The sequence below is a fragment of the Cyprinodon tularosa genome, unplaced genomic scaffold (genome assembly GCF_016077235.1).
Source record: "Cyprinodon tularosa strain WSP-4 unplaced genomic scaffold, ASM1607723v1 ctg919, whole genome shotgun sequence".
Taxonomy (NCBI): Eukaryota; Metazoa; Chordata; class Actinopteri; order Cyprinodontiformes; family Cyprinodontidae; genus Cyprinodon; species Cyprinodon tularosa.
Genome location: NW_024039695.1, coordinates 196,414 through 215,542, shown reverse-complemented (window position 1 = coordinate 215,542; position 19,129 = coordinate 196,414). Strand labels below are relative to the sequence as shown.

General features: G+C 37.5%; 1 protein-coding gene across 1 annotated transcript; it reads right to left on the bottom strand.

Moving 5' to 3' along the window:
• Nucleotides 1-458: 458 nt before the first annotated feature.
• Nucleotides 459-9,990, bottom strand: LOC119776196 (OX-2 membrane glycoprotein-like). Its single transcript, XM_038274482.1, has 7 exons — nt 9,886-9,990; nt 4,899-5,237; nt 1,907-2,209; nt 1,132-1,219; nt 1,009-1,050; nt 847-888; nt 459-672 (listed from the first exon to the last, which is right to left on the bottom strand). Exons 1-7 carry the CDS (start codon nt 9,938-9,940, stop codon nt 459-461), a joined length of 1,083 nt encoding a protein of 360 aa, XP_038130410.1. The 5' UTR covers nt 9,941-9,990.
• Nucleotides 9,991-19,129: the final 9,139 nt, after the last annotated feature.

Sequence of the window (19,129 nt, the reverse complement as noted above, 5' to 3'; positions counted from 1 at the left end):
TCCAAATGAAAATTACTCTTTCATTTAAAACACTTCTCATTTATCGAACAGTATGTAATAATTTCATATTTAAAGAACTATCAGAAGTTTGAATTCTGAATATGACAGGACTTCTCCTTTAAGGTGATCAGAAGCACATTTAAGCAAACAGTAAATTAATGCCTGACATTCCTCTTCAACAGAAAAGTTATATTCTTCATTTACTAACGGAGGGTTAGCAGAAAACAGCCCAATGATAAAAATGTATTAAAAAAAATATATTCAATCTTTGTTGTAGAAAGAGCCCCTGGTATTTTTCTATTTTCTCATGTCCTTTTTTCCTGAGGTTGCAGTCACTTGGTATTGATATGTCAACCACAACAGCTTTCCTCTGCTTTTTGTCCACCACCGCAATGTCCGGTTGGTTTGCCATTACCATTCGGTCTGGAAGTCCCACATGGTCTTGCCCCAGTCATTCTCTACCGTCTTTGGAGGTGTGTTTCCCACTTTGACCTTAGGGTTTTCAGCCCACATGTATTTTTTTTTGGTGTCAGGAATTGACCGTCTTTTTCAGCTACAGGTAAACAACTTTCTCCACCAGGTGGTGATGGTGGTGGTGTATGGCTGAGTCGTCTGACCAGAACATTTTCCCCGGTCTGATTGTTCTCTTGTTGCATAGGTGGTTCATTTGGCCTGAAATCAAAAAAGAAAAGAAAACATGTTTTATATTTAACATCGTAAAGCCCTTATTATTATCATTAGGTGGAGTGAATGCAAGATTATCAGGAATAGAAGCAAGTTAAATATACGGATATGTAAAGAAAGTATAATCTGTTACATTAATACATAACCAAATAAAAGACTTACCCAGTAATTATGATTTGAGGTGATTTCCATTTTGAAGGATTCCTTCAACAGAGAAATGTGGATTGAATGTAAGATTATTAGGAATAAAAGAAGCTAGTGAAATATACGGATATGTAAAGAAAATATATTCTGCATCATTAAATAGCAAAATAAGAGACTTACTCCATCATTTTGATTTCAGAAGGTTTCTCTATTGAAGGCTTCCTGTGAGACAAATGCAGGATTTTAAATTGGGGAAAAAATAAACTAATAACTGAAAACAAGTGCATATTATTATAGTAGTACCTGTTCTGATTAATTCTTCTATACAAGAAAATGATGATTAAAGCCACTAAAGCTCCAAAGAACAGCGCTACAATTTTCACACTCCAACCTTTGGAGAAAAAGCAACAGGTGTTAGAAAAATAACGTAAGGAAAAACAATGCTGCAAAGACTTAACATTAACTTATGAATAATTCTGTATTCGGAGTGTTTAAACATACTTGCTAAAAAAACTAAACAAAACAAAATAAACCCACACAGTAAACATCAATTTCTGCCTTACATTTTTTTTCCACATATTTTATTATGTCACAGACCTCTAGTATCCCATCAACTCTGACCAGCTTTGAGTCCTTCATGTTAAAAATAATTCTCACAGCATGATGATGCCACCACCATGTCTTACCACCATGTTACCTGCAGCATTTGCTTTCCTCCTCACACAGCATTTTACATGTACAGAAAAATATTTCCTCCTTGGTCTCATCTTACCAGAACCTTCCCCCACGTTTGCCTCGTCTCTATGTGGTTTGAATGAAACCTTGTAATTCAGCATCTTAGGATTTTCTTTCAGCAAAAGTTTATGACTTTTCTTCCACCAAGTCCAAATTTGTTTAGTGAAGAATACTAAAGCATGGCTCACTTTTTATGTGTCGTTTCAAAATACTGTCCTTTCTAGTAATTTCTAATTTTCTTTAATTTTAAAGCTATGAGCTATTTTTGTTATAAATCACCACATTTCTGATAAACTGTTGATGAGTACATAGTAATTCTTCTAATTTTGAAAGAGTTCCTCACCATCATCAGATGCTCCCGTAACTCCAGGAACGGTAATAATCTTCTCTCTGGGAGCAGCAGAGAGCACTGACACTGAACATCCAACCTGTGTGCTGCTGGAAGCTGACAGCAGAGCTGTGGTGGTGACGGTGACTGTACCGTTGCTGTGGGTCACACTGCTGCTGTTGTAGTGGGAGAAGCTGAGGTTCTGCTGTAGAACAGTCAGTGTTACAGTGGGAGCAGGTCGACCTGTGGCTGAACAGGACACAACTGACTCTGCAGGAGACTTTGATCTGCTGACATCAAGGACGGGATCATGCAGCTCTGGAAAGAGGGGTTAAACCATTACAGACAGATTCTATATATATATAGTGCAAGACATATGAAAGCCTGCATGGAGTTTGGTAAAAAACACATGAAAGGGGCATGCAGGTGGCACAGCGATTAGGGCGCACAACCAATTGTACAGAAACCTTAGCCCTCGACGCAGCCAACCGGGGTTCAAATCTGGCCTGTGGTCCTTTGCCGCATGTCTCTCCCCCTATCTCATACCCTCTTTACTGTCAGCCTACTGTCGAAAAAAACGAGCTACTAGTGCCGCAAAAACAACAACAAAAAAAACACATGAAGAACTCCCAGACTATGAGAAGAAGATTCTCTGGTCTAATGAGACTGAGATTGAACTTTTTGGCGTTAACTATTAAGCGGTATGTGTGGATAAAAAGCAGGCACTATTCATCAGATGCCCAGTACAATCCCAACAATCAAATATGGTGGTGGCAGCATCATGCTGTGGGGGTGTTTTTCAGCTGCAGCGACAGGACGACTGGTTGCAATTGAAGTAAAGATGAATGCTGCCAAGTACAGACATATAGTAGAAGACAACCAATTCCAGGGTGCTCAAGACCTCAGACTGGGACTGGCACTGTTGGGGCCCTAATCCGAAAGTAGAAGGAACATAATTTCACCATAAACCAACCAAGACCAGATGCTCCTCGCAAAATTTCTGACATAGGTGACAAAGAATTATTTAGAAGAGTTGTCCAATAGCCAAAGACCACTTGTGGACAGCTTCGGAAAGACCTGGAATTTACAGGTACATTTGTTTGAAGAAAACAATAAGTAATGCACTCAACTGCCATGACGCGCGTGCTGAAGAAAAAGCATGTTGAACCTCATTTAAAGTTTGCTGCACAACATTTAGACAAGTCTGTGACATACTAGGAGAATATAGTCTTGTCAGATGAGACCTAAATTGAACGTTTTGGATGCCTTAATAGATACCATGTTTGGAGGCCAAATGGGACTGCATATCACCCCAAAAACACCATACCAACAGTGAAGTTTACAGATGGGAACATCATGGTGTGGGGCTGTTTTTCAGCATATGGTACTGACAAACTGAAAATAATTGAAAGAATAATGAATGGAAAAATTTACAGAAACATTCTTGATAAAAATCTGCTGCGATCTACCAAGATGATGAAAATGAAACATGGGTGGACATTTCGGCAAGACAACGACCCCAAACACACAGCCATGGAAGTTCTCAATTGGTTTCAGAGAAAGAAAATAAAGCTGCTAGAACAGCCCACAAAACCTTCCAGATTTGAAGACTTTTTGTGTGGAAGAATGGGCCAAAATCACACGTGAGTAATGCATGCGACTAATTTATCCATATAGGAGGAGTCTTGAAGCTGTCATTGCCAACAAAGGCTTTTTTTTTTTTTTTTTACAACGTATTAAATCAGTTTCACAGTCTAAAGCCATTCTAAGGGACGAGTAACCACTAATAATAACCATTTATTGGGATAATAAAATCCGAAGCGGCTGCTAACAGCCACTGTGTAAAAGAAGGAATCAAACTGAGAACCGCATCAGGTGATGAACATGTCTTATCTATGAGAACAACGTTTCTATTCTTCCATTTTGTCTGATGTTAGAATATTTCACTTAAATAGATACATTGATCCATTAGCATTCAAGAAATAAACCTGTAATGTTATTATGGTCACAACAAGCTATTTTCAAATGTATTAGTTTTACGTAACATGTATTTCTTATATCTGAAAAGATTCCTTGTCAAAATGACAATTTCAAATAAAATAATCTCATTCAGTTCTTGATTCAACATTCTGGATGTCTAGACATTTTTTTTTCAGATCTCCATAATTCTATGCTTACTGGTAATCATTTGTATTATTTTGACTATGAAGAAATGCATTTCAGGCATCATAAATACACATTCAGTCAAGCTGATAAATGTAAAACGGTCACTTAAAATGTGTAAACATTTCTAGATATATATAGGCTAAAACAAAATTTTTACTATTGCAATATAGTTTTTTTTAACTTTCTGAAATTCAGCTTCTTCTTGCAAAATGTAATTTACAACCTCTATATAGCAGTTCCGACTATGAAAATTATTCTAAGGAAGAATCCTATTTTGGTTATCTAAAAATGGACCAACAGTGAAGAAAGTGATTTTAATAAATGTAAAAACGGCCTGCCATACCCCACACATTAACTCGAACAAAAATCTCTCCTTTGCCATCTTCCTCTTCTTTGCAGCTGTATTGCCGTTTCACTGTCTTTTAAACACATTTTCCCTTTTTTTATATTCAAATCAGGGCTCCACTGATAATGGCATTTCATATACTTGTTATGCATGTGCTCAACTCTGAGTGGACCTAATTAGAGTTGATTGAACTAATTCATAGCAGCCTTTGTGAAACCAAAAACTCAGAGTTCCCGACCTTAGGCTAGATCAATTTAGAGTTGCAGATTTCAGTTTTTTAAAACTGCTTAGTGAAACGGACCCCTGGACATCTATGGATCGATGTCTTTGTGCAGGTGGACTTCATGGGTTGGTACCGACATCTGATGTAAAGATCATGTCAATCGTACCCTAGCAATATATTTACAGAGAAAAAGCTGAGAGCATAGCTGTCATTTTGTTGGAGGCAGCTAAACTTTCAAAACCAATACACCACATTATATCTTCAGTACTCACCATAGAGTCTGAGGCAGGTCCTGGCAATCAGGATTCCTGTACGATAGGTGATAAACAGACACCTGTAGCAGCCTTCATCCTCCTCCATCACCTTCCTAATCACCATGGAGCAGCTCTGAAGATCTTCACACTGAAAATCCATCTTCTCTGCCAGATCAACTCTCACGCTGTAACCATATTTCTTGGTGTAGGTGGCGAGATTCTTCTCTGCATATAGGAGGACTTTCTGCCAGGTGAACTGGAGGACGTCTTTATCCTCAGTGAGCTTACAGCTTAGAGAGGCTTGATCACCCACTGCTGCCCACACAGTCTCCTCTGTTTCTATTAGAGCCAACTGACCTAAAGGTTGTGAGAAAGATAGTTTAAAATGAATTTTAGTGCTTTAGATCACCGGCGTCGGCAGACCCTTTTCACAGGGTGGATCTGCAGTGCCTGGGGCATTGATTTTTTAATTAATTAATTTTCACAGCTCTGTTCTCACAGCACCGCCGCAGCTCTGGTGCACCCCAAGCTGGCAGGAAGTGTATTTCCTCACCACCTCCTGCCACAGCTTAGATTTTTTGTGGGTGCTTCACAGGTCGAGTTGCGGGGGCTGGAGAGGCATTGGAGAGAAAGAGAAATGGTGCAAGAAGCGTCCTTTTCCAGGACCTGGTTTAGCAAGAAGGCTTGGCTAGCAGCATGTAGCTTTATTCTGCTTTCCCTGTCTCCTTTTTCGAAACAAATCTGACCCAGCATGGATAAAGACAGCTAGGACTGATTTAAATCACTTTGTAGAAAAGGCAAAGAAGAATGAACAATCTGGGATTCACATGAAAAATTATATAATATAGTCTACCTTTTCTAGATGTTTGTTAATCTGCATAGTTGCTCATAAATAAACACATATAAAAACTCAATAGTTTTCATATATTAAAAAAATATAAAGCTGACTGATTCTCCATTATTAAACTGGTCCATTATTTGTTTAGGTTTGTGACATCATATTGGACCATGCAAAACACAGATTTTCCTTTACAAAGCCTCAGAAGGGCAAGATTTATGTACAAAATGTAAAACTGTTCATGAAATTATGTTTTGTTTTTATAATGTTTTTTTGTTGTTGGCATTCATATAAATATACTGGTGTGATAACTTAGTATACGGTTGACTGGTTTTTGATATATGTCTATTTTGAATTTATAGCCCCCCCTGGAGAAAACTCAACCAGCCGCCACTGGCCGAGACGCTACCGTTTACTGTTAAAAAAATGAACATCCAGCTCTCCCATCTTTCTGGACATGATAAACACACCTAGAATCATCACCATCGCACCATCATAGGATGGGCCCAAATAGAAATGATAAACACAGACATGCATGTATATAGAGCTGTTTTTTTGTTTTACCTTTTACAGTTGCACATTTCAAGTTTTCAGTTTTCAAGTTCATGTTTTCTGACAGTTATTTAATGAAGATAAATTTTGCCTTAATCAGTAGTGGATTAGAGATATACAGTTAAACTCACAAGTGGGCCATTTCAATTCAGTTTGGTTCAGGTAGATATTTAATGATGCAGAAAATAACAATCTGATTGTGCAATTTATTGATGACACTTTATAATAATAAATAAGTGCTATAAAATATTTGCTTGCGTGCTTGCATTAATTATCTGTGGCAATTTTTTTTTTCTAATGAATAATTGCCCAAAAATGTGTTTTTTATTTGGTGCCCTATTGTGATCCCTTTAGCAGCCTCACATTCAAAGCAGCTTCACAATGTGGACTAATCAGCTGGTCTTACGGTGCATAAAAGTTCTGTATTAACAGACACAAATCAAGCTGGAGATTGATTTGTGTTAACAGAAATCTGATGTTTAGAATGGTGAAACATCCTACATTAGGTTTCGTAGCCTTATTTAACATATAACCAAATAGGACTGACCACAAATTTCTGGGGAGTCTTTTAAAGTTTTTTCAACAGAAAACAAATAGACCCTTCTTTCAGGACCTGCATCATGCCAATTCTGTGTAACTGAAAAACAAAAAATAAACAAATATAATCAACATATGTACCAGGTGGGTATCTTCTTGCAGAAGCTGAGAAGAGAGAATCTCATCTATATTGAAACATGAAGTGAATTGGAATGAGGTCCAAAGACATTATAGATTGCAAGCACCCACAGAAAAACTTAAATTTTAGAGGCATACAGCATAAGCGTCGTTAGAACTATTTAAGGGTGGCTTCAGTCACCCTTTCTTTGGCATTAGCCACCCTATAATTATTTTGCGATTTAAAAAAAAATATATTTTTTTTCTGTATTTATTTTTTCCTCATATTTTTCCAAAACAAATGCAGTAAAGCACCGAATAAAAGCCATAAAGAAGACAAGTTAATCTGAACAATCATAGGCGTAACTTCCTTAAGGACTGGTGTGGACATGTCCCCACCAATATTTTGTACACGTATTTTGCTTTCGGTGCTGTGTATATCTGATTAAAACCCCATTCATGCCGCTCCTCAGAAAGAAAATAAAAAAAGTTCTCCCCGCTGCTCACCGTCCACAAACCCCGACAAAAAACTCAGAAAAAAGAATCTGTTGCCTCTCGCTTTCTCCCCATCACCCCCCTCCAACCTCTCCCCATAACATTTGAATTGAAGATATCCGCGGGTGACGGGTCGGGTTCGGTAGTCATCCTAACGGGTTCGGGCGGGTGCGGGTTGGTAAAACTCGACCCATGCAGGTCTCTAAGCTACACTACATTCAGTATCGTTGCCATAGAAACAGACAACAGCGCCAATATATCAGAATTATACTAAAACAACGCAAATAATTTCCCACATAAAAAACAGGACTTTCAGTCCATTACAGTTTTCCGTTTTTAGAGGGTTGTTTATTTTGCGTTTATTAAGTGATGGCTGTGGTATATTAGCTTTCACTGCTATAAGCTTTCGCAGCAGTGATTGATTAATTTAAACACCTGCTCTACTGATGGTCTATCGGAGTTGGTGTTTAGGTTGAACATAAAGAACACCTTTTGTTTGAAGCTTCTTGTAGCTACTGTTTTAATCCCGGCTTTACTTAAAACTTTTTCCTGACTTTGATAGTGTTGCCATAGCAAGCACTGCGCCCCTTTTTCTTTTATATGTACACGTACATTTAAGATTTAGCGTGTTAAGTTGACAACTCATGAGCAAGCTGCTTTTTGCAATCTAGCAGGAAGGTAAGGATAGGATCTTGCAGGTGTGACGTCACTCTGCAGGGGGTCCAAAGATAAAAGATTTAAACAATTTTGGCATTGGAATTTCAGATTTAAGGGAGTTACAAAGTTCACTTAGTAAAAGTGCAAATAATAAATCTGATTACCGATTACTTTTAAGCTGCTTGAATATACTGCGACAGACTGGTGACCTGTCCAGGGTGATCCCACCTCTGACCCAGAACGTGGCTAGAGATATGCACCAGCACCTCCTGATCCCACTGAGGGATAAGGTTAAAGAAAATGGATGGTTGAACATAGTCCGCTCTCCCAGATTCTATCAAATCCGTATTGATACCCTCAGGGGCGGATTTAGGAAATTTGGGGCCCTAGGCAAAGACAGGCAGGGGGCCCCCTGAGAAAAAAACCCATAAAACAGACCCATTCTACAGATAGAGAAATGTTAATAGAATAGACATCCATTATTTGTTCTAGGTTTTGTCCCTCTCTTCTTGTCCCTTTTTCCTCTCTATTTATCAGCGTTCTGATGGCATTTTAGCCAAAGGATTTTTATCAAAAACATAATTAATGTGCACAAATAAGGATTAGTTGTATTAACCATACACGGAAACAGAGTTTTATGGGGCCCCCAGGAACTTGGGGCCCTGGGCAACTGCCTAGTATTGCCTAATGGTAAATCCCCCCCTGGATACCCTGCTGGTGGATGTTCTTGACAGAAAGACGGAGTTGCTTAATCATATTCTGCTTAAGGTCCCATAAGATCTTGTCCGAGTCTTGGTTTAAAAGTAAATAAATTTTAAAAAGTGACCCAAAATTGACTGTCAATAAATGTTCTACAAAATTGATATATTTCTTTGATTTGTACTGTCTGTTTAGATTTATGTGATATTTTTTGCACAAAATATATAAGTGAATATTGTAACAGTTATGTTTTCATTATCTTATAGGGGCTGAGCCACCCTTGTCTCTTAAACCTAGAGACGCCCCTGGTGCCATACAGTATCCTTTAAACTTAAAAACAAAGTTTAGGTCTTCTCCTATTATGACAGAGGCATGTTGCGTATTGCTGCAAGAGAGATTGCTGCAAGTCGTTAAACAACCTTCATTCTAATGAAAAAAATCGAAATATTATGGCAGAATTTCATGAGCTTAGTTTGAATATCTGGGCACAAACGAGTCCCTCAGTTGTACATAACTCAAATTATACCCTGTTAACAAGTATCTTTAGAACAGGAAAGTCGGTGTTTTTAGTAGCCATCAGAAAGTCATGATTTCAGTCCCATAGAAAGGTTTAAGTTATAGGTTAGCACAATACCGTGCAAGCAAAACTGCCTTCATTGACCTGGTTAGACCAGTTCTTCAAAATACCAGGAAGCTAAAGGAATAACATTTAAAATATCATAACATTTACTTTTTAATTGCAATAATAAGCTTCTTGCAATAATAAACCTCTTCATATATTTAATTTGGAAGAAAAAAAGCACAAGAGGTGTTTTATGGTTTTTAAAAGAAGTCTGGAATTCTGTATATCTCAGGACATAAGAGAAGTAATCCATGTTTTCACTGTTTTTTTTTTTTTTTTTTTTTTTTGCATTGCGTGAGGAAATAGCCTTTTATCACGGGGGAGGCCTCCAGTTATTGCGGTGTAACAACTTAATATTTATTTAATAAACATATTTTGTAACTCCAAACTAAAGCGGGTAAATGCATAGCCTAAAATAATAATCCAAAGTAGAAGTTTATAATATTAGGATGTCTGCTTCAGTCAACAACAATATAAGGATCTCTTACCTGTCTGAAGGATGGCGTTAACTAAAAAACAGCTGATTATAACAGCGGGTCTCATTCTGCGCTTCTTGTCATGTTTCCCGTCCTGCTTGATGATTTGCAGCTGAAGTGAAAGTTAGACAGGTGAGCGTTAGACGTGGCGATGACGTCACGAATCACCTGAACGCCTTCGGATGGATTAATCCCAATACATTATATTTTTTAAAAATCAGATTAATTGTTATTTGGAAAAGATACAGTATAAAAAACATTAAACTATAGCCTAAACTAAATCTCATTTTTAAGTTATAAACCTTACAAATTAGCACTTCAGAAAGTTGATCCATGATATCAATACTTTAATATGCCTGTAAAAGCTATGTGCTATAAAGATTACCACTAAACAGCAGATGAGAAGCAGAAGTGTTTCAATAATTATAGAGCCCATATGAACCAATTAACCACGATCTAAAAAAGTAGTTCCCCTCTAAACCAGCAGGTGGCGGCAATGATCCTTTCAAATGGAATGTCTCTAACTATTTGACATTTCAATTCTAAGTGTAATAACCACAAACTCAACACAAAAATACAGTAATAAATCACACCAATATACTTACTCTAAACATAAACAAATCAGTTGTGTTCTTTTCACAACTTGCAATTGTGTTTTGCTGGAGAAAAGGCAAGATTATCTCCACTTGCTCTACTGATTTAATGTGTAAATGATGCAGAGCCATAAATTATTTACTCAGAGAGCATAAATATTTAAATATGTGTTCATTCATTAGCAATGCCTTTAATGAAAATCTGGACTGTCGTCTGTGATTTATTTTGAAAGTATGGATATTCAGCTTGTTTGTCTTTATGTTGGTGGGCTACACAGTATGATTAGTGAAGAAGACCATGAACTTTTTATTTTTGGGCCCTATGAAAATACCTGGTTCCCCTACTGCCACAAAACATCTGTATATTTTCTTGAGAGCTTTACCTTAAAGAAGAAATATGCACATTTAAACTGAATAGCGGACTGAAGTTTTTTTGGTGTAAAAACCCACACTTATCTTGTATCTAACTCTGTTAATCTTCCCATCAACTCTGAAGAACTGTGAATTTTCCTGTTAAAAACTTTCCCCAGTGGAACAATGTTACCACCTGAGCTCCTTCTAAAGCATCTCCTCTTTGGACTCATTTGACCTCCTTCTTCCACATGTTTTCTGTTTTCCTGCATGGTCTGTAAGAAACCTTAGAAATCAGCATCTCAAGACTTTCTTTCAGCAAAAACAATGATTTGAAAGAATCAAAACTCAGATTTGTTCAGTGCTGAATACTCGCCCAGATTTTCCCTGCTAATTTATATTAATGTTTATGAAACATTGCAAATTATTTAAAAATCATATATATTTTTATTTCACTTCAAAGGTATACAGTACTTTAATACATTGCATAAAAAATCTGGTAAATAAACTGAAGCAAATAATTTTATAAGGAGCTTGCTCTCTGAAAGTGTTCCTCACCATCAACAGATGTTCCTTTAATATTAGTGACCTGCAATAAACAGATCGCTCATATTATTTAAACTATGAATTTTAATAAAAGCTCTAGCCATCATTTCTGCTTTTTAATTATTTTCAACAGCAACTTCTTCGCCATCATTGAGAATTGGATATCTATATTCCATTAATTATTTTAATCAATGTATAAACTTGACTCATTTCTGTTTTTTGTCCTACTGAATTACAAGAAGAGGATTTAAATATTCTCTTTTTGTACTTTTTTTTTTAGGTGACAGTACTTTGTCACCTTTTATATTCAGTGTTTTGGGTATTTTGATTCTTTTTAAAAAATTGAAATTATTTATTTCTAGATTGTTTTGCTTTTTCACACTCCTTAGTCAGCCATGGTGCTATTTTCTTCCTTTTCCCTCCTACTCTCTTTTTTTTTTATAGATTTGTTTGCTGCACTTAATATAGTGGGAAAAAAAGAAGATAATTTAAACTATTTTTGTATTATTAAAAACATGAACCTGGGATGTCAGGGCCAGCAGGTTCTCCATGATGTTCCATCCATGGATGTTCTCCATGGTTATCAGCTTGTGTGCTGATGATGTCCAAAAGAGGCATAGCAACCAGTCTCTCATTGTGTTTGGCTGCACTGAGGGATAAACAGGCTTGTCTGATTACAAGGAGAGTCACAGTTTGTTTAAACTACCAGAACTAAATCCAGATGGAAACAGGACTGTTACTATATCCATGATGAAATTCTGGAGAGAGAAAAAATGTTGGTCACATCCTGGAAGAATTCTGCTTCAAATCATCAACCCTCCACCTATGTGCTTAACAGCAGGTTACATTTCAGGGTTTATCTGAATGTAGTTTTAACATCATAACTAAACATAAATAACAGGGATTAAACTCTTGATTTAATGTTGAGTTCAGTAGCATCTTTTTCCTTTTATGGTTCACGTTTCTAACATAAAAAACCCCAAACAAGTAAAAAATTATAACAAAAAAACACCTGCCTGAAAAAATAAGACACCAAGAGATCCTCAAAAGCTAAACATTATGCCAGGAACCCAAGAAACTTAAGAAAAATTAGAAAGTAACGGATCTATCAGTCTGGAAATGGTTATAAAGCCATTTTTAAAGCTTTGGGTTCACATTGAACTACAGCAAGAGCAATTATCTGAACTTAGACTAACTTTATTGTCATTTTGTATGCACAATTTTGTTGCATACAGCTTACAACAGTGTATTGATATTGCAGTTGGAGTAGATACACAGAACTTAAACAATGTAGGAGAAAAAAAGTAACCAGTTTAAATATTGGTGCAAAAAGGGAATAAATATGAAAACTTTCAGTGCAGTGCAAAAATAAATATGGTGTAAAATGCTGACCCGCACGCTTCTTAAACACTTGCTTCAGTATGTTATCTGGGCCTTCCGTGGGTTGACTCTTCCACACGTCAGCAGTGTCAAGGCAGAGTGCCTCCTCTTCCTGATGGGGAACAGATTTCAATGCTGGAGTGCAGATTAGGGCTTCAAACCTTCCAAAGGCATTGCTTAGTCCATTTAGGAAGTAAGCAACAGCCACACCCACTGGGGGAAGGGTGTGTCGTAGTCTGTAATTGCTTGTATGCCTTACCATATCCTCCTGGTGTTGCTGGCATCGTGGAAAAGATCCTGGATTTTCTGACTGTGGTTCTGCTTCGCTGATCTAATAGCATGGTTCAAGTGGGCATACACTGTCCTCAGTGCCTCTTTGTCATCAGACTTCAAGGCTAAGTTCTGTGCTTTTATGCGTTTGTCGGACCTCCTTGGTCCAGGTTCATTGGTTGGCCAAGGTGATGATGTTCTTTGTGGTGCTGATGTCCTCAATGCGTTTGTTGATGTAGGCTGACACAGTCATAGCATACTCATCAAAGCTGGTCTTGTATGTTGCTGCAGCTTTGAACATGTCCCAATTAGAGCGCTCAAAATAGTCCTGGATTTCCTCCAGGACTGTTTTGAGAGCCCCCAGGGTTCATACCATCACCTGCTTCACTGTGGGTTTTGCTTTGATCCACAGGGGTTTGTATGCAGGAATTAGCAGGTCCAGAGAGCCAAGGTGGCGGCGGGGAGGGCTGCTCTGAATGCGTCTTTCACATTAAGGGCAGATTAAACTTCTGCAACAGCACACATCAAATGTTGCTTGCTTCTGGTCGCAAACCAGTTTTGCTGGTATGCTTCTGCAACGTCGATCTGCCGGCGGGGGTGTTTATTTTCCAAAACAAAATGTCTGAGGCATTGTACACGTGGTTGTACTTCCGAACTTCCTCGATCAACCTTTCGTCGTGGTTATCCATTGTTGTTACTCCTTGGTTTTTAAAAATGGCACGCCCCGGCAACGATTTGAGAAGGACGACCACACAGACAGCCTGGAAAGGCATAACAAGGACCAATCACAGCTGTTTTTCGTCTGCGCACTTCTGCTTGAGGTCTGCGCAGGTATGAGACCGTCCGACGTGCAGTCAGGATTTTCTTGAGGTGTGTAACGACGGTTGCAGAACCTCTGCGCGGGGGTGTGGTCGCGTGCAGAGACAGTTTGGACGGTTGCAGAGGCTATACGTCAGTAGCATAAATTGGCCTATAGTGAAAACCAAATATAGAGTGTTTTGTCCTCCAGTTGCAAAATCCTCATGTTGTAAAAATGAGGGTGAGCAGTCTTCAAATTGGCCTGGTTAAAATCCCCAGCAATGACGAAAACGCCCTCCATACGTGCAGATTGTACCTCAGAGATAACACACATGGCCTCTTTAATAATGTTAGCATACACAGCAGTGATGCTAACAACAGTAAACTCCCTGAGCAGGTAGAAATGTCGGCAGTTAACTGTCAAAAGCTCAGTGTCCAGAGAGCAGGACACCTAACCTTTAAACAGCATTTGTACACATCAGAGCAGTCGCTTTTAACAATGTAAAAAATACTCCCCCCCCCCCCCCACAAACAAACATGGTGATGGAAATTTAAGAGAAAGACACAAGGGTTCCTTCCTCATTTTCATTTATTTTAATTATAAAAATACATCAATGAACTTTATATTTTAACAACCATAAAACCCCATATTTTGTTATATTGATTTTTTTGGTGCTACTTTTGTGTGAGGTTCAGGGGGGCAGCTTTCTACATCAGGTGTTGTGGGTAATTTTGTTGGTGATTCTGTTGTTGGTGATTGTCTGCTGGATTGTCTGTAGATTATGACAGATGTCGGCTCCTCAGTGTTCTTTTGTGGCTGAAGCATTTCCTCATTCCTTGATTAAAAGGAAAAATATGTTTTAGCCTAAAGACTGTTTAAGTAAAACGAACCAAAGACATCAAAGACAAAATTAGGTGGAGTGAATGTGATATTATCATGGATATCACAAGCAAGCATAAAATGTAACAATGTTAATGATAAATAGCTAAATAAAAAAAAATAACTTACTTAATAATACTGATTTGATCTTCAGAGTTTTTCTCCATTTGAGGCTTCCTGTGTGACACATGCAGAGTTTTTAGATTGGGGAAAATTATTCTTATTACTGACTAAACAGATCAGTTCTCTTAAAGTAGTACCTGTTCTGATGCATTTGTCTCAAATAGAAAGTGGCAAGTAAAGCTACTAAAACTCCAAAGACCAACACTCCAAAAATCAGTCCTGTAGAGAGAAATCAACAGGTGCTAGAAACATGACTGAATAAATAACTCTACTTTGACTAGGCCATTCTATAACATTAATTATATGTAAACATTTATCTCAGTTTTAAAGCCGAAATCTTTCTTGTATTATCTTCCATTTAACTCTATTAATCTTCCCAACTCTGACCAGCTTTGAATCATTGCTATTTAAAATGATCCCCACAACATGATGTTGTCACCACCATGCATTGCTACCATGTACTGCCTGAAGGTTTTGCTCTCCTCCTCACACAGGATTTTGTATATTTGCAAAATATCTACCTCTACTTTAGTGTCATCTTACCAAAGTTCTTTCTCCCACATATTTGCAGTGTGGCTGCAAGGTCATTAGGAAACCCAGGATCTTAAATATTACTTTCAGCGATGTTTTCTTTCATTTGTTCACCATAAAAACATTTAAATTATGGTTAAAAGGTGAGGAAATATGAAGTATGAGCATGAGAATATTTTTACCTTTAAAAGATGTTTCTTTAACTCCAGGAACGGTGATCAGCTTCTCTCTGGGAGCAGCAGAGAGCACTGACACTGAACATCCAACCTGTGTGCTGCTGGAAGCTGACAGCAGAGCTGTGGTGGTGACGGTGACTGTACCGTTGCTGTGGGTCACACTGCTGCTGTTGTAGTGGGAGAAGCTGAGGTTCTGCTGTAGAACAGTCAGTGTTACAGTGGGAGCAGGTCGACCTGTGGCTGAACAGGACACAACTGACCCTGGAGAAACATTCGATCTCCTGATATCAAGGATGGGATCATGCAGCTCTGGGATGAGGGAAAAAAATGGTATGCAAGATCACATTTGTGTAGAAAAGAGCCATTACAGATGTTTTGATGCTCCACAGCATGTCTCCTTTCCTCACCATAGAGTCTGAGGCAGGTCCTGCCTATCAGGGCTCCTCTAGGATAGGTGTTAAACAGACATTGGTAGCAGCCTTCATCCTCCTCCATCACCTTCCTGATCACCATGGAGCAGCTCTGAAGATCTTCACACTGAAAATCCATCTTCTCTGTCAGATCAACTTTCACTCTGTAACCATATTTCTTGGTGTAGGTGGCGAGATTATTCTGTCCATCTTGGAGGAGTTTCTGCCAGGTGATCTGGAGGACGTCTTTATCCTCAGTGAGCCGACAGCTTAGAGAGGCTTGATCACCTACTGCTGCCCACACAGTCTCCTCTGTTTCTATTAGAGCCAACTGACCTGCATTAAACATATGGGGAGAAATAGAGCCAAAACACAGTTTTCAAACACACTAAATGAAAAACAGCTTAATTATTGACACACTTCCTGCGGTCTTATTATGTCCATGCCCATCAATATATTTGCAGAAGAAGAGGAAAGCTTGTACCCATGAGAACAACATCCCAACAGAAGAGAAAACATTGATGCAGAATGAAATCATATTAGCTGGAAAGCTTGGAACGAAATGAGTCACCAAGTGGAAAAACCTCCCACCCTTCCACAGAAAGGTAGACGTTGGGATCATTCAAACTTGCCTAAACCTGCCCAGTTAGACCAGTTCTTAAAACAACAAGGAGGGAAGTTTGTTCCAAAGTTTTATTCATTAATGAGTGATATAAAGGTGTTTAACTTCTGGGACCCTAATTAATAATCTGCATGTTTAAGCTTAAAAGCAGCACAATAGGCAGCTATGTAATCACGCTAAAAGAAGGAAAGATCTGAATTAGGCCTTTGCTGCATCATGCTAATGTCTGCGTTTGTTTTTCACTAAAAATGCAACATTTTTCTCAAAAATCTTGCATGCATCATCTACACCTGCATAAACAGGCTTAAATTGGAAAGGAACATAGAATGTGCACAGGTATCTTCACATCTAAATTTACACATTCATGATCGAAACAAAAAAAAAAAAAAAACTGGTTAAAGTAGGATAAACGGCAGCTCTAATCAAAATAACAAATCTTATCTCACCTGTCTGAAGGATGAGGTTTACTAAAAAACAGCTGATTATAACAGAGGGTTGCATGTTCCTGTCCTGCATGAAGATTTGCAGCTGCACTGAAACTCAGAAAAGGTGATCTTTGCTGTTCTTCGTATCCTTTGACTCTGTTGTCGCTTGTCAAACTAGTCCTCATGAATCGTTTGACGCCTCCTGGGTCTCATAAAAGTGGGACAGGCAGATTAAACCAAATACATCAACATGATCTCTCTATTTAGAAAACAGGATAACAATAATTTATTATTCAGCTTTTCCTAAATAAAAAAATTAAAATAAAAACACCTAGACACTCATATTTTTATATCAAACAGTAGCAGTAACAGTAGCAGTTAATAAATCTCATGTTTATATGTGTTATAAACCTCAAGGATTCAACATACATGTACAGCAGGTTTGAACTAAAGTTCAAATATTAGAAGTTTTTTTATTAATGCATAGTTCATGAAATAAACCAGAAACAACAGCTTAATGGAAAACAAACAAACAAACTCATTAAAACTCTGGGGAAAATTCTGTTATTTTGTTTTAAAACTTTTTAGATTATTAGCTTTGTGTTTTGAAAGTGTTTACATCTGTGTGTTTTTGCATGATACCAAAAACGTCTTTTTACTTTATTGAGATTTATAGTAAAAGCCCAAAACAACACGGATGGAAATTAATATACTGTTTAAAACAATAGATTTACAAATGAGGAAATTAGAAAAAATTCAATCTGTTCTGTGGTTTAAGGAAAATAAAAGGCGTGGTAAATATTGCGATTTGAATTTTTATGTTAAAACTTTTTTATGACCAAAAAGGCCTGTTTTTATGTGAGAAGATTTCACTTCATTAAAAATAAGAACTCTCTTTGCTTCCTGTGACTTTAGACCTGATCGGTTAATTCTCCTAAAATGTACATCATACGTGTTGCATTCAACATCTCCTCAGTTTCCTGCCATTAATAATGAAGTAGTAGTCATGACAACGCTGAACAAAAACAGAACCTTGTTAAAACAGGAGGAGGGGGCAGCTGAGAATGAGCATCATCAGAGAATCTAAAGCAGTCTAGAATCTAATGCAAATATTTGAGTAAATAGCAAGAGAATAGGAGAAATGACACAACCTCTGAGTCACACACTGCTTTAGCTCTATTGGAATAGTTCAAGCTGTTGTGTTTTGTTAAAAATGTCTAGCAATATAAAATATGGAAGACGTGTGTGATCTTTAAGTATTGTAGTTGTTGGAAAATTATCCCAAAGGATTTAAAGTTGGCAATATATTCCAGATTAGCTAAAGAGGCTGTTTCACAAACTGTACGTCTGACCAACTTTTTGGTTTTCTGACTTTGAGGATGTTCATGGTTGTTTTTTTACAAGGTGATCTGTCATCTTTTTACCTCAGAAAAGGAAAAATCAGTGCTAACCTTACAGAAACTCCTTTTGAAACACCTGAACTATGCCTTTAAGGATGCTGTCCCACATATTTTCCAACAACAATTATGAAATATTTCAAAGGACCGATTAGTAATTGAGATGAAACTGAATAAGGATGGGTAGCAAAAAAGTTAGGGTTACAAAATATGATGAAAACATTCAGCTTTTTTAAGGAGAAGCTTTTGCTTTGGCTGAAGTGTCTATTTCTTATAAACTTTTTCATGAATTTTTATTTTTATTTTTTGCTTACATGAGCATCACCTGTAGGTAAAAAATGACATTTACAAACATGTTTTGTTTTTTTCCTGGTCGTTTTGATATAGATCCACTTGGGGTCGCTGTTTATCTATTATCTAATGATAAGGTACTTGAAACAAAACATGGAGTTGTTGTTTTTTTTTGTCTGTAAAGGTTGAGGAACTGATGTGATCAGGTTTGAAATAGAATACAACTTGAATAATTTTTGTGCAAACCCAGAAATTATCTGGAATAAAACGAGAAGAAGAAGATTAAACCGGAATAAATCCAGTTGGAATTAATTTAAATTAGGGCTTAAACTATTAAGCAAATTAATTATGATTAATAATTTACTGAAATAACCATCTACTAATTTAGTAATCGAATAATCTTTAACTGGAGCATAGAGACTCTAAGACTCTAAAACGTGCCTTTAGCTGACAGAGCGACCCA